A 16,247-nucleotide genomic window follows, 5' to 3' on the forward strand; every position below is an offset into this window, starting at 1 on the left:
GGGGGAGTGGGATGTTGATGTCACAGGAGAGAAGTTAAACCAAAGAAAGGACTCTCTGCCATGTGAAGCAACCAGAGTAGCTGAGTAACTCTTGTTGTCATAGGGGTTCCCTCAACAGGAACACTCCTGGTGCAGTGATATAAAATGTGGGATGGCTCAGAGCATTAACTTCCTCTACGCAGCCTACTGAACTGCAAATCAAGTCCAACGAGGACCACAAAGCACTGGAAGAAACGACTTGCAATACGCTGTAACTCCAACACGGAGAACTTCTGTTCTGAGGGAAAAGGTAAGGAGTGGAAAAATCTCTTTGAACTTTATGCGTAATGGACGTCACATGGTGTCATGGGACTGGAGACCGTCATGAACGAAATGCCACAGACTAAAAGTCTACAGATTTCAGGGAGGATAGTGGGGATTTTTTGTTTTAGGATCTCGTGCTTTTCCATAACAAGAGCTGGGAAGGAGAGTGTTCATGAAGCCAAGAGCAAGTCAGACTAGTCATTCAACTGGCAAACAAAACCAACCCTTCCTCCCTCCTTCTCCTCCTCCAGACAAAGGGGGAAGAAAAAGACAATCGAGTCGGACTTCAAGCCAAAACTGAAAAGTTAACTGAGGGATCAATGTTATATCAAGGACTGCTTCTCTCTGTGAGGAAAGATACTTGGCCAATACAGTCTTCAAAACTTGTATGTGAGCCTCTGACTAAAAATTCAACATTTAGGCAATTTCCTTTTCAAAAAAACTTCAAGAGAAACCCAAAGAAGTTGTGTAGAGGCCACATGTACCCAGGAAAGATTTCCAAAGGACTAAGAATATTTAAATGTTGGATTAAAATGAAAATCTTCAATCCAGTCCACTGATTTCAGAATCTTTGAAAGCCATCCTCAGGAGGAGAGCTTGATCTCTGACCAAGTGCTTCCACACTTGGGAACGAATCATTCTCCCCACGTTTCAGTAACCACTGGACCTCTCTGTTAGAAAATTAAAGTAAGACCCAAATAATCAACTACTTCTAAGGGGCAGAGCTTTCCCCAAGAAACTATAAGAAGTAAAAGTACATATTTCCTCTTGGTGTTCATTAAAGAAGGAAAATGGCTGCATGTAAGAGATTATGCTTCTCTGGCGCTAAAGTTTTTGTAGAAGCAAACAGGAGGGCTTGAAAGAGAAGCATCTCTATATTTCTACTTTTGTGTGTTAATTTGAAAAGCTTTTTTGAAGGGCTCCATGGCTTGTTTTGGTTTTTTTCCATGTTCATTACGATCAGATGAATAAATATTATCCAAACCCCAAATGTTTAATAATAATAAATTTTGCTCCCAGGAAGACAGGCATCAAGATGAAAGTGAAAGTGAAGGTCACTCAGTCGTGTCCTACTCTTTGCAACCCCATGGACTATACAGTCCATGGAATTCTCCAGGCCAGAATACTGGAGTGTGTAGCCTTTCCCTTCTCCAGGGGATCTTCCAGGTCTCCCACATTATAGGCAGATTCTTTACCAGCTGAGCCACAAGGGAAGCCCAAGAATACTGGAGTGGGTAGCCTATCCCTTCTCCAGCAGATCTTCCCAACCCAGGAATCAAACCAGGGTCTCCTGCATTGTAGGCGGATTCTTTACCAACTGAGCTATGAGGGAGTCAAGATGTATGAAGTCATTTATACTGTACATCAAACAACAAAGGAGAAGACTGAGTCAGAATGAGGAGACATGGGCCAGAATCCAAGCTCCAGATCCCAACACTGGAGTCATTTTAGCCATCTCCCCAGAGAGTAATGCCCGGGCAGAGGGACACTCCCAGTGCTCCCTGGTTTAGGACCTCAAGCTGAGCAGAAGCACTCTGCAGGCACAGACCATGCTGGCCTGACAAATGATGAAAATACAATAAAAATATCTCCCATTTGCTGTACATTAGACTCCGTCCAACTATACTAGCCTTTCCCTGAAAATACCCCCAGAATGTCTGCCCAAAGAGAGCAGCCCCTTCAGACTAATATAGATATGTTATGGGTTTATATGTGCTGGTGTGATTTGATTACTTTCTTGGTTTATATGAAACAAAATTCAACAGTAGAGCAAGAACAAAGAATCTTGCCTCTGGTGCCCTGTTCAAACTCTCTAGCAGATTCACAAATCCCGACTTAAATCCAAAATGTATTTCAAATTTCATAAGCTCAATTTCCATCATATTGTCCAATTATCTTCACTGTATTTATAAATGAAGACAGAACCCCAGACTTCTGGGGGCTGGTAAACCTGTAAATATGCTATTGATCATAATAGGAATCACTGGAAATGAGGTTCTGGATCTAAATTTAAGACAAAATGTTAAATTCCACTTCTCATTAACAAAGGGCAGCAGGCTGCACTGAACCTACAATACACAGCCATTTTCCCCAAGCCCCTCTCTGACACACATAAAGACATCATTCACTTACTCCCAGCAAATTGCGTGGAACATATCCTTCCTTGTCATTCAGGCGGGCCCACCACCATTCAATCTCATCTTCGTCTTCCCTGCGCACAATTGTCATGCAGTCTCCTTCTTTCATGGGCAGCTCGTCATCATTCTGAGGTTCATAGTCCCAAAGTGCGTAAATGATCCCTTTATTCATTATGCCCATTTTCTCCTGAACTCCTAAAATCATGTAAGATACAGCACAGAGTAAGTAACTCAGAGGATACCACGCTCAGAACCTGCAGCTCCATGAAACTAAATGAGAAGTAATGGGGACCTGCTGGAATGGGAGAAGCTACTACATTAAACATTCAATAAATAAACTTCCCGGGGCTGGGGAAGGAGAGGAACACCAGCAGGGTAGAAGCAACATATAAAAGACAAGTTAATGTATGCTATTAGCTTTAAACGAGCTCTAAAATTAACCAACACTTTATAAGCAGCTCTCAAAACTACTCTCACTCAGAATACAAAAAAAATTACAAACCCAGGAATGAAAAAAACAACTGTTCAAGTCTAGAATATTAAAAAAGTGGATGAGACATCTGTCAAATTTTAGCAGACTAAGTGTAATGACCAAGGAACTCTGGGATCATTTTTGTTCTCTACCTAAAACTTAAAGCAGGCAGAGAAAAAAGATCAGAATGTTGTGCCTGTTAAAGTGGTTTCTATTAATTTCCAAATAAGGAAAGATGGAAGAAAAATATATATAAAATGTTAGAATGCAGATATAGGGACAGGTATTAGGATATAAAAGTCTATGTATAGTCAACTTGAATCAGAATTCTAAAAGTCACTGAAGTCCACAAACTGGGGGAAGGAAAAAAAAAAATCCCCAAATGCTCACTTTTTACCAGAGTTAACACCAGATTTGCAGATGAACTAGGACTGTAGGTTTCATCTTTCTCCATTTATACCTCCCTATCCTCTAAGGTCGGAGAAGGCAATGGCACCCCACTCCAGTACTCTTGCCTGGAAAATCCCATGGACGGAGGAGCCTGGAAGGCTGCAATCCATGGAGTCTCGAAGAGTCAGACACGACTGAGCGACTTCACTTTCACTTTTAACTTTCATGCATTGGAGAAGGAAATGGCAACCCACTCCAGTGTTCTTGCCTGGAGAATCCCAGGGACAGGGGAGCCTGGTTGGCTGCCGTCTATGGGGTCGCACAGAGTTGGACACGACTGAAGCAACTTAGCAGCAGCAGCAGCATCCTCTAAGGTGATGCTAATAAGGAGTCGCAATCATCAACAGGCAGGCAACACAGGGGAAGGGGAAGAGGAATTAGACAACAATCTCCTGAGCAAGGCAGACTTCATTATTATTTTCACTTTTTTAGAAAAGCCAGGAAAGTATCTGCTTGCTTATGAAAATAGTCAGGTCTTTCAACTTACGTGAACCTAAGTTATTGATTATAAACCTATTTTTCTTGTGTCAGTTAATGCAGCAGCACACGCTGCCTGTCTCTCACTCTGGGCAAAACTAGAAATTAAATCATTCTTTTCCAAAAGAAGGCTCTGCCTATCTAGAGGGTCAGGTTTCTACTCATGGGGACAAGTGAATCTCCAACTTTCCTGCTTATATAAGACATGCAAAATATGGGAGATTCACAAGGACAATAAGACTTGATACAACCATGATTCCACTAAATTTTAAAGCTGGCCAGATTTGTTATCTGTTTGGGATGGAATGATGCACTCGAAATAACAACTCGAGTCTCAATTCCAGGAAATCATTAGACGTGAAAGACAATTTCTCATTGTTTATTAAACTAAGAGTTACAAATTACTGTTTTAAACAGTTCCTGAGGGCCTAAAAACTTGCTCCACCCTCACTGTAATTTGGGAAATGCAAACTAAAGCCACAGTGGGATAGGATTCCAAACCCACTGAAGGTTAAAGAGAACACGGAGCAGAAGGAACACTCTGCTTGACAGGCCTCCCTGTGACCTGGCAGCTAGTTCTAGGGACACTGGGAGACGAGGACAAAAATGGTCACCAGGGCGGAAGGAAGGAAGCAAGCAAGAGAGAGGGACGGAGGGAGGCATGAAGCGGGAAAACAACCCAATGTCCACCCAAAGTAAAATGGAAATATAGCTTGTGGGAGAGTCCCAAAATGGAACAGCAGCACAGTGAAAAGAAACGTCAGCTACAGGCAACACCACCAATGACTCTCAAAAGCCACAGTGGATGAAAAAAGAAGCCAGGGCATCACTAGTATGGTTTATTCTATGTAAAGGTCAAAAACGGGAAGATAAACAATATTAGTTGTAGGAGTCATACAGAGGTGATAAAACTATTGTTATCAATTCCAGGGGGCAGTCACCAAAGATGTGAGAGGGGCTATGTCAGGAGGGGCCCAACTGATGGCTGAGAGCACTCAGCCTCTGTTTCCCAGGCTGGATACCTGGATGCTTCACTGTGTTCAGTCTAGTAGCATCAGTATTTAAACTACATATCAGAAATGCTCTCAGTATCCACGATCAGATCAGATCAGTCGCTCAGTGGTGTCCGACTCTTTGCGACCCCATGAATCGCAGCACACCAGACCTCCCTGTCCATCACCAACTCCCGGAGTTCACTCAGACTCACATCCATCAAGTCAGTGATGCCATCCAGCCATCTCATCCTCTGTCGTCCCCTTCTCCTCTTGCCCCCAATCCCTCCCAGCATCAGAGTCTTTTCCAATGAGTCAACTCTTCACATGAGGTGGCCAAAGTACTGGAGTTTCAGCTTTAGCATCATTCCTTCCAAAGAAATCCCAGGGCTGATCTCCTTCAGAATGGACTGGTTGGATCTCCTTGCAGTCCAAGGACTCTCAAGAGTCTTCTCCAACACCACAGTTCAAAAGCATCAATTCTTCGGCACTCAGCCTTCTTCACAGTCCAACTCTCACATCCATACATGACCACAGAAAAAACCATAGCCTTGACTAGACGGACCTTTGTTGGCAAAGTAATGTCTCTGCTTTTCAATATGCTATCTAGGTTGGTCATAACTTTCCTTCCAAGGAGTAAGCGTCTTTTAATTTCATGGCTGCAGTCACCATCTGCGGTGATTTTGGAGCCCAGAAAAATAAAGTCTAACACTGTTTCCACTGTTTCCCCATCTATTTCCCATGAAGTGATGGGACTGGATGCCATGATCTTCATTTTCTGAATGTTGAGCTTTAAGCCAGCTTTTTTACTCTCCACTTTCACTTTCATCAAGAGGCTTTTGAGTTCCTCTTCATTTTCTGCCATAAGGGTGGTGTCATCTGCATATCTGAGGTTATTGATATTTCTCCCGGCAATCTTGATTCCAGCTTGTGTTTCTTCCAGTCCTGCGTTTCTCATGATGTACTCTGCATATAAGTTAAATAAACAGGGTGACAATATACAGCCTTGACGAACTCCTTTTTCTATTTGGAACCAGTCTATTGTTCCATGTCCAGTTCTAACTGTTGCTTCCTGACCTGCATACAAATTTCTCAAGAGGCAGATCAGGTGGTCTGGTATTCCCATCTCTTTCAGAATTTTCCACAGTTTATTGTGATCCACACAGTCAAAGGCTTTGGCATAGTCAATAAAGCAGAAATAGATGCTTTTCTGGAACTCTCTTGCTTTTTCCATGATCCAGTGGATGTTGGCACTTTGATCTCTGGTTCCTTTGCCTTTTCTAAAACCAGCTTGAACAACCACGATACATTTCACAAATTTTTAAAATTTCTGGTCAAATGTCCTTAAATGTTTTAAAAAATCACATTCCTTACTTAAATATAGCTCAATCACCAATATGAGCTATATTTTTTCAATATATGTTTTTAACAAAACAAAACACATATTACATAACACTGATTTTTAAATACAGTAATACATCAAAATTATTCTTCGATCTAGAGTTCAGAACACAAACAGTAAATGATCATAATATCAACAATAAAAACTAAGAGCTGAGAGATAAAGAAGAGAATCTACAGTCTGTGGTTCTTCCTCTGACTCTCTCCCTTCTCTCCTAGAGCCTGAAAACAGGCCTAGTCACACCCCAAGCACAGCGAGAGAAGACGTTTCACCTTGGGCATCTTCCCATGTCTGATGCCTGAGTGGTTTGGGGTCCTGGGACCCGCTGCCTCATTTGTCTCTCGCTTTATCGCTTCTCCCTTCCTCTCAAGCCAGTCTAAAAACAAATACTAACCTCAACTTCTAAGATTTGTAAATAAAAAAAACTTTTCCCTGTAAATAACAATGCCAACCAACATCTATCCATCTAAAACCTCAAGTCCATTTTTCTCTGGGTACAGCACTGATGGTATTATCCACTAGAATAATAAACGCAAAAATAAGAGAACAAAAGAGTAAAAAAATTAGCTCTGAAGTACATGTGATCTACTTTGTGACAAGTCTGATTTAGCAGGAAAACTTGAATCAGTTGGATTCTTATTCCAACAATGCATTTCTCTTGCTCATCTTAGAAGCGGGGAGGAGAGTTCTGTGTACTTATGCGCAAAGCTACAGCAAGATACAGCATCATTTGCCAAGTACTGAGGTCTTACTAGAGGATCTTTTGATGGTCAAAAGCTATTAATCCTGCTAGATGCAATGCTGCATCACTGTCTTTTGTTGGTAAAGATGTCCCGGACAATAGCTGCTTCTAGACACACACACACACACACACACACAAAAGCTGCATTCACATTTGAGATCAAGGCTGCCCTATTTTCAATGCCTAGGACAATGTACCAACACAAAATGCTTTCCCAAATAATAAGTGAAAGTCGTTCAGTCGTGTCTGACTCTGCGACACCATGGACTACATAGTCCACGGAATTCTCCAGGCCAGAATACTGGAGCGGGTAGCCTTTCCCTTCTCCAGGGGATCTTCCCAACCCAGGGATCAAACCCAGGTTTCCCGCATTGCAGATGGATTCTTTACCAGCTGAGCCACAAGGGAAGGCCAAGAATACTGAAGTGGGTAGCCTATCCCTTCTCCAGCAGATCTTCCTAACCCAGGAATCAAACCAGGGTCTCCTGCATTGCAGGCGGATTCCTTACCAACTGAGCTATCAGGGAACCCCCAAATAATAAGAACACTTATCAAATGACACCCTAGAGATACAGGATACACGAATGCAGTAATCAATACAGGTGTATCTAGTTGCTCCATACCATACAGAAATTGCGAGCACTGGGTGTAGCCTTCTTCCATCTCCTCGCACTTATCGGCAGCCGTCTGCATATCACTGTAGGTCATGGCAAACACAGCGGCTCCTGACTCCACCAAGAACTTACACACCTGGACGTTGTTACAGGAGGCAGCGCAGTGCAGCGGGGTCCTGTGGAGAAGGACACAGCAAGGGCTAGAGACGGCTTCCCAAACTGAATGACAATTGCTATGACAGAGTATCTGAAAAGACAGTTCTCAAGTCTGTCATCTACCAAGCCCCTCCCGAAAACCTTTCACACCGATTTTTGAAAATCAGTTAAACACAGATATCTGAGCCCATCTGAGAATTACAGAGCCACGAAGGTAAATGTCAGGGTGCTGGACTACACCAGGGCCAGGGCAGCCCAGCAGGTGAGAGGAATCAAGCACAGGAGTGAAAGGACATGGAAGGGTCTGATCATCTAAAGCAGGATAAAATGTATTTAGTTCCACGCTCTGGAGCATCCAGTCTAATTATTCCTGCCACAGTGGAGGTTATAATTCTTTAAATAACAGGCCTTTTCTCAAAACATGCACCTTTAAAGATCCCTTTTGAAGGAACTAAATTGCACCTAAATAACTCCCTTCATCCAACACTTAAAATCCTTACTGAAACTTAATTGGGAAAAAAAAAATGCCAATTCAATCTGGATCAGAAAAAATGACTGTAAAATACACATCTCAATCTATGGTGAGCAGACACTTATGAATACCATGACAGAGAATCTTCCCTAGCATCTCAAATGTTTTGTAATGTATTATAAATGACTCCAGATTCATAGTAAAGGTGGAAGAGTCAGGACCACTGCTCAAACTCAGAAGACAGGCTTGAGGACAGTAATCAGGCCCTGAAGTACATGAGAATTCACTTCTTTACCCTCTTCTCCTCCCCTCGTCATTTTATTCCCTTTGGGTCTTTCAGAATAGAAATTTATTTCCTATCACCCATCCCAAACACTGAGTTCAATAGTTTGGTGACTATTACTGTAGATTTTTGAACTGCATGGCTTTTTTAATAGTGAACAATTATACATAATCTAAACTCCCAATATTAGGAAAACAAAGGCATTATGACACCTTAAGAATTTGTTTTGCTTATGGCATAAAGTTAAACTAAAAAAGTAGGCATAAAAAAGACAAATACTACATGTTACCACTTATATGCAGAATCTAAAAAATAAAACAAACAAATGAATACAAAAAAACATGGAGACTCACAGATACAGAGAACCAACTAGCGGTTACCAGTGAGGAGAGTGCAGCAAGGAAGACAGCAAGACAGGGATAAGGGACTCAGACAGACAAACTACTATGTATAAAATAAATACACTACAGCACAGGAAATAGAGGCAATATTTTAAAAATAACTAAGCCGAGTATAATCTATAAAACCTTTGAATCCCTATGCTATACACCTGAAACTAATATAGTATTGTAACTCAACTATATCTCAATTAAAAAAAACAAAACTCCACTGAGAGCTAAACTAAAAAAACAAAAAGAGAGACATAAAAAGCTATATATACACACACATTCATACATGAGCTTGAAGGAAGTATATTAAAATACTGATGGTGGGGTGCACATGGCTTGTTTTCCTCATTTCTCTATTTTTGCATGTTTCCATATTCGGCTCATATTTTATACATATTAATTTTTTAAAACTGCAACCAAAATGCTTCTCAGAGTATCATTTATAACAAAACAAAAAGTTGGAACAACAGTCTAAATGTTTAACAAGAAGGAGACAGTCACAGTAAACAAGTCACAGCCAAGTGAGGAGGACCCATGCATATGGGTGTCTGCAATTTATGTGTATACATGTATATTTTATATCACAATTATTTCCATATCAAGAGAAAAAACAGCCTATAAAATTAAAATACTTGAGTAACCATGGTGTGATTTACAACTTAAAAAAATTTCCCATATAGAAAGAAGTAGATTTTTGGTATTTTCCCCACAAAAAAAGCATATCATAATTTAAAATTTTATTTTTTCAAAAAATTAAATACAAAATTTAGTATCCATTCAGTTATCCTGGTAACTACAGTTATCAGGAGTAACAGTAACTTATTTGGGCCTTTGACATTATTAGATAATAATAATGTATTATCTTATAAACAATAATATTCATCATTTGCAATAGTATCTCCTGAGATTATCCACAAACCAGTTCCACAAAATGTTCCATGAAAAATGGATTCCACAGTCAAAAATATTTGGGAAAGGTTATAAATTATTCAATACGCTCCCTCTTAAGAGACATATGGTAGTTTCAGGGAGGTGGAAGGAACCTGCTTAAATCAGCATTTCTCAGATCTGCAGAAACATGCCAGTGAACTGTATACCACCTTGGGACATTTCTTGTTTTTATTAGTTAACTACTAAACTTCTAAAACTCCATCTGCTTCCAGAATGGGAGTGAGAGGACTGTTAACACGAGGACATATTAATTCCTTGAAAGTGTCTCCCACGTCTCCCCTTTTAGATTATAAATAGCGTGAGGACACGCACTGACATACTTCTTTGCCCTCCAGAAGCACCTACAACACCGTTCCTCTGCTGCCTACACAGCAGATACAACGGAAGCCAGAATGGAGTTTAAAAGAAAGTCTTACCATCCATCACTGTCAGCAGCATTGACATTTACACCAAACTGCACCAGGAATTTCACAATTTCAGTGTGACCTGCACACACAGCGTTGTGAAGAGCTGTAATACCTTCATCATTAGGCAGGCTTGGGTCATCAACCTATAACGTCAATAAGAAGGGCGACTGTTACTCAAATTTCTTGTTGCCCAAATGATCAAACATTAGCTGGCTCTTTAGGATTAAGAGAACTGAAAGAAACTCTTGTAGTAATTTTTTTTTTTTTAAGAAAATCATAATTAAAACCTACAGAAGCCAAAAAAACTGTACCAAGAACAGTTCTAGAAGCAAGATAGACATTAAGTAGGCACTCACTATAAAAAGGTTTTTTAAAAACTGAAAAAGTCCCAGAAACTATAACCTTACAGTCATTTTTGTTTATTTATCCTCCAACCTCCCACCACAAATTAGTGTCTAAGCAGAAGTCACATTTGCCATAAAGAGGAAGAAAGGTCAAACTAAAAATATTTTAAATAGCAGGCTTCTGAAAAGTAGGGACCACAATTGAAACCACTGCAGAGTACAAATCCATACATGAACAATTTTTAAAGGAGGGTCATGATCTCCCTGGGAAAGCAAAGTAACCCCAGAGAAAACTGAACGTCCACATTATTGAAACTGTTACAGCCACACTCTTAAAACAGAGAAGCTGGTTGTGGAGCATGCTCAAAAGTTCCTCTCAACAAACCCAACTCCCAAAAGAGAAAACAACGTCAATTACAGTAGCTTTCTGATCAGAGCTTTAAAACAAAATACAAGGTCATATTTATGAAATTAACTAATTCAATCATACCTCATAAATAATTCTCTGTACAAGGTCAAATTCTCCCTCCAAAGAGGAATCTAGAAGCAAAGCGAGAGGGTTGAATTTCACCCTCATTCCATGTGCAATCCGCTCGGAACCAGTTTTACGCAAGTTTGTCCTTTTGCCCTGCAGAAGAAACACAGGGAAGATTTAGGAGACCACAAAACAACAAAAAGGAGAGGAATAACATCTCAGCTGAGTTAGTAAAAAGAACTTTAAAATATATATATTTAGCACATTTTATTAAAGTGTAACATTATATTAGAAAGTATATAAATCATAATACATAGCTTAATATTTATATATGCATATAACAGAGTGGAAAGAACTTAACTCTTTAAAACTTAGTGAAATCACATTTGGGTAACACTGGGCTAAGAGTAAAATCTGTAAAGCAGATTGGATTATTTGTCAAGGATCAAAATTAGCCAAGACTGGTCTTTAAATTACCTAATATAGTAGAACAAACCCCACATGATTAACCTGAGCAAGAGCACAAACTCTAAATTCTGATAGCTGACATGTATTGAATGATTATTCTTTTATTCTTCAGGAAAACTCTATTATCCTGTTTTACAGATAAGGAAATTGAGGCACACAGCCTGTAAACATCAGTCAGAGACGGAATCAAATCCGAGTAATCAGGCTTCTTCAAAACACTTTCTTTTAATCATTTCACAACATAAAGCCTCTTGTGGGGTTGGAGGGGAAAGTATATTGTAAGGAAAAATATAAATATCAGTCTGACTTAGATAAACCAGGGAAGAATCCTACCAGTCTTAAAATGCTATCACTATTTTATATTTGAAAATTTAACTGTATTCCAAGATATGTGAATAAATTAATCAAGTCCTCTCTACATTTTAATACATCAGGCTTAAAAAAATTAGGCAACCAGACCTAACATTCTCCCTAAGGTAGGTTTCTTAAACACAACCAACAGAGTAGAAACATTTCCTAGGGTATGATATACCACACTTCTTTCTTTTATTTCAGGTATGGAAACTACTGAGTTTTGAAAAACATTAAGTGGCAATCAATATATTTCACAAATGTGCAATGGCTAAAATGCTGTCTCTTGAAAAAAAAGAAATGTAAATATTACATGGCAGCGATAATACAACTCATAAATAATACAGTCATATCCACTTTCAAACAAAAGTACAAAATAGAGGCTCCTACTTTACACGAGCTAAGAAGGAAAAACTTGATAAATCACTTTCCTAGGAAGAGAATGACAGAATCTTGCTTAACACTAAGAGAATCATGCCTCAGAACTTAGAAGCACGAATTTGTTTAAAAAAAAAAAAAGTTTTAAGTTCTATTTTAAAACATTTCCCCTTACAATTCAATGTTCACTGTCTAAAACTTTTAAACAAATGTTGACTGTAAACTAGTAGCTAAAGCTACTTTGGATAATCATTATTTTTGAATACTACCACATCTAAAGATGTAATAAGGGATCAAATGTATAAAGCACTTAAAAAAAAGAAGCTTTAGCAATATTTATTTATTTAAAATTTTTTAGCCACGTGGCATGTGGGACCCTAGTTCCCCAACACCTTGATCAAAAACCCATGCCTCTTGTATGGAAGCAAGGCGTCTTAACCACTGGATCGCCAGGAAAGTACCTAGAGCGGTTTTTTAGAAATCCTTATAATATACTATGTTGCTTTGCCCAGGTTTTAAAAATTGATAGCTTGCATTCCTACTGAAATAAAATTGACTTCACATTAAACTCTGAAAAAACCGACTTTAAAGACATTCTCAGGTTTTGATCTTCTCACTACTTCAAAGAGGCATAATAAACTCCCAAAGAAAAGCTTAATATTTGGAAGGAGTCTGGGAGACATGCCCAAGTCAAAACATACAAAGCTTTAGAATAGCTTCATGTCATCTAAAATGTATGGGATGCGCAAAAGCAGATCTAAGAGGGAGCTTTACACACTTACCCCAGGAAACAAGAAAAACCTCAAATAAACAACCTAATCTTATATTTAATGCAACTAGAGAAAGAAGAACAAAGAAAACCCTATGTCAGCAGAAGGAATCACAAAGATTAGAGGAGAAACTAATGAAATAGAGACAAAAGAAACAACAGAAACAGTGAATGAAACCAAAAGCTGGTTCTTCGAAAAGGTAAAATTGATAAACCTTTAGCCAGACTCATCCAGAAAAAAGGGAGAGGGTGCAAATCAATAGAATTAGAAACGAAAGACGGAAGTTACCACGGACACCACAGAAGTACCAAGGACCTTAAGAGACTACTACAAACAATTCATGCCAATAATATGGACAACCTGGAAGAAATGGACAAATTCTTAGAAAGGTACGATCTTCCAAGGCTGAACCAGGAAGAAATAGAAAATATGAACAGACCAATTACAATTGCTGAAACAGAATAACTTAATGTCAGAGCACAAGGAAACCTAAGGGATCACTATGATACCCGGAGACTTCAAACCAGGCCGAAGGTGAGGATGAGGCTAAAGATTGTATACCCCACTCTCTCCTACACCCCAATTCAAGCAGAACCCAATTCTTCCAGAACCATTACAATTTTATCGATGTCAGAAGTTTGAGGTTCCATCTAAATATGACACTGAAAAATCTGAAAATAAATTTCAATGCTTTCAAAAGTAAAATTTGAAAGAGTGATGTCAACAAGAAGTTAAACCATCTGCCTTATTTCACAGAGCTAAACTAATGATCAAAAGTTCCAAATGCAGTCTTTTCATTCCCAGTGTTGCTTCCCTAATATGCATGCAACACCAGCTACAGAAGAAACAGCAGACGTGGTATTTATAGGTCTAAGAACAAAACTTTTGTTTCCTCCATAAAGAAAGGGGGTCTTCCTAAAAAGTGAAAATGTTCATGATACTGAATATACTGCATTTTGATAACATTTGTAAGACCCACTCTGTGCCAAGAGAATTGCAAAATAAAAGGGAAGCTGTGGAAGACATTTGTTATAATCAGCAGTTTAAACACAGATCTTCATTTGTGAATGGCCTAAGTACTCGCTGGTGTTTTGCTGAGTTGTGACCATCAGCCACCGAGAAGGCTGTGACAAGATAAAAGCTTTCTGCGATGAAAGGTTTTACTTACAGGAGGCAGAGAAACTTGCCCGGTGATCTCAGGTGGACGCAAGCTCACAGAGTCTTCTCCCGGGCCTTCTGGTTCCCCAGATGGGTATGGCGGGGGTGGGTAGGGGGGGTACTCCTCCAGGTACACTTCCAGCAGAGGGGGAGCCTCTGGGTTTGGTTCTTCCACGCTGTTCTGGAAATTCGGGCTGCTGTCTGGGACTCCTTCAGGCACATACTCGAGGCCTGTAGAAGGAGCTGGAGCGTCATTGCTCTCTGTACTGGCGCTCCCGGCCTCCTCCGGGGACGCCGGCTCAGGAACCAGAGGGACCACCTCCTTCTCTGGCTCCACAGGCAAATATGGATTCTGAATCTCCAGCGGGCTTTCCGGGCTGGCAGTCCCAGAAGCAGACTTGGATGGGTAGGCTGGGACAGAAATGGTCTCCATGGCGGCGATGGTGGTCCTCTGATACAGAAGTTTCTGAATATTCGGCCCATTAGGACCCTCGGGTTCTGTAATAGAGCTGCGTTTCTTTAACGGCCGTGGGGCGTTCGACAGTTTCTTTCGTAGGGCTTCCAGGTCGGCATCACTCTGGTTTCGGTAAGGATTAGAAAGGAAAGGCAGTAATTTGGTCGGGCTGAGCGGCCGAGGAATCCTTTCATTTTCGTGGGTCTCCTGAACTGAAGAAACAGGCTCTGTTTCGGGTTCTGGGCTGCCAGATTTGCCCTGGTTATTGGAATAAACGTTCTCTGGGAGCTGCTGTTGGTTCTGAGCAGCAGCAATCACAGGCTTCCCATACACTAATTGGAATTGGGGGGGAAAAAAGGCCTTGATTAATATTAAACAAAACTAGCAAATAACAGACAGAAGTAACAATAATTAAAGCCTCTTTTAATTTCATAGTTATTACATAAATACCCTTCAATACAACTAATTTTTAAAAATAATAAACAGAGCAAGGTTTCCACCACTGCATAATACATATAGGTTAAATCAAAACCCTCACTGATTGTAAACAGGCCCATTATTTTACGTATCAATAAGAAAACGCTGCCAAGTACAGTTGTAAGAAATCACTTACATAGCATCCACATTTAAATTGTTTAAATGTGAAATACATAAATAAATAAAATGTCAAACTGTGAAAAAGATTTAGAATCAATGAAAACTGGTAATCCTTTCATGTGTCCAAATTAAAACTAAACATGCGTGATCCCATCTTTTAGTTTTCAAAAGTAAGTCAATGTGAGAAATCATCTGGCTCACAAAATTATTAATAACCACCTATATTTACCAAAACTAGTCCCCTTAGACATTCTATCACCATTATCTAATTCCCAAATTATTATATGAGCAGTTCACACCAAAGACTCATGAAAAGAGAAAGATGAAGTATGCATACAAATTCTCTGCTGTGTAATTAGTTCCATGACATCTGGGGCCACAGCTACATGCTTATTTCATAACTAGAAAGCCTTTTCATTCATTTAAAACTTATTGAATTGTATTCTAGTCCCGTAAAGTAATGACTCTTAAAAAGGACCCAACAAATGACCAGACCATGTACATTTAACACAAAGTAATCTTTTGATGTTTTATATATAAGTAGTAGCTGTGTCCTCATTAGAACAACTTAAAATATAGTAGAGAGCATTAAAAAAAAAAAAAAAGCCATTCACAGAGGCAGCTGTCCAATCCTCTATGCCCCAAGAATGTCTGGTCAGACCTCGAGGGAAGACACAGCCTTCTGCACGGTAATTACCCACAGGCACTCTTCCCCCCTCACCAAGGGGCTTGTCCGTGAACAGGAAATAAACACGTGGGAAATTTAACACAGGAGGTGATGTCATCCCTACAGGTTTTACTTATCTATTTCATTCATTTATTTCATTTTACTCATATTTTATCTACCTATCATTTTCAGCTACCACAACAGCTGGCATTTAGCACAAACTCCTTTAAACTCTCCATGTAGAACAGGAAAAAAGTGAAAGTGAAGTCAGTCGCTCAGTTGTGTCTGATTCTTTGCGATCCCATGGACTGTAACCCACCAGGCTCCCCTGTCCATG

General features: G+C 39.8%; 1 protein-coding gene across 3 annotated transcripts in view; it reads right to left on the reverse strand.

The window, feature by feature from the left end:
• The window catches only part of TP53BP2 (tumor protein p53 binding protein 2), a 67,793-nt gene that overhangs the window by 1,003 nt on the left and 50,543 nt on the right, over positions 1-16,247 (reverse strand). For all 3 annotated transcript variants that reach the window (XM_070768017.1, XM_070768019.1, XM_070768018.1), the window contains 5 exons: positions 14,203-14,978; positions 11,083-11,220; positions 10,258-10,391; positions 7,600-7,766; positions 2,437-2,636 (listed from right to left, as the gene is read on the reverse strand). In XM_070768017.1, coding sequence (XP_070624118.1) covers positions 2,437-2,636; positions 7,600-7,766; positions 10,258-10,391; positions 11,083-11,220; positions 14,203-14,978 — 1,415 coding nt within the window. The remainder of the gene's footprint in view (positions 1-2,436; positions 2,637-7,599; positions 7,767-10,257; positions 10,392-11,082; positions 11,221-14,202; positions 14,979-16,247) is intronic.

Source organism: Bos indicus, chromosome 16, assembly GCF_029378745.1.
Source record: "Bos indicus isolate NIAB-ARS_2022 breed Sahiwal x Tharparkar chromosome 16, NIAB-ARS_B.indTharparkar_mat_pri_1.0, whole genome shotgun sequence".
NCBI classification, from domain to species: Eukaryota; Metazoa; Chordata; class Mammalia; order Artiodactyla; family Bovidae; genus Bos; species Bos indicus.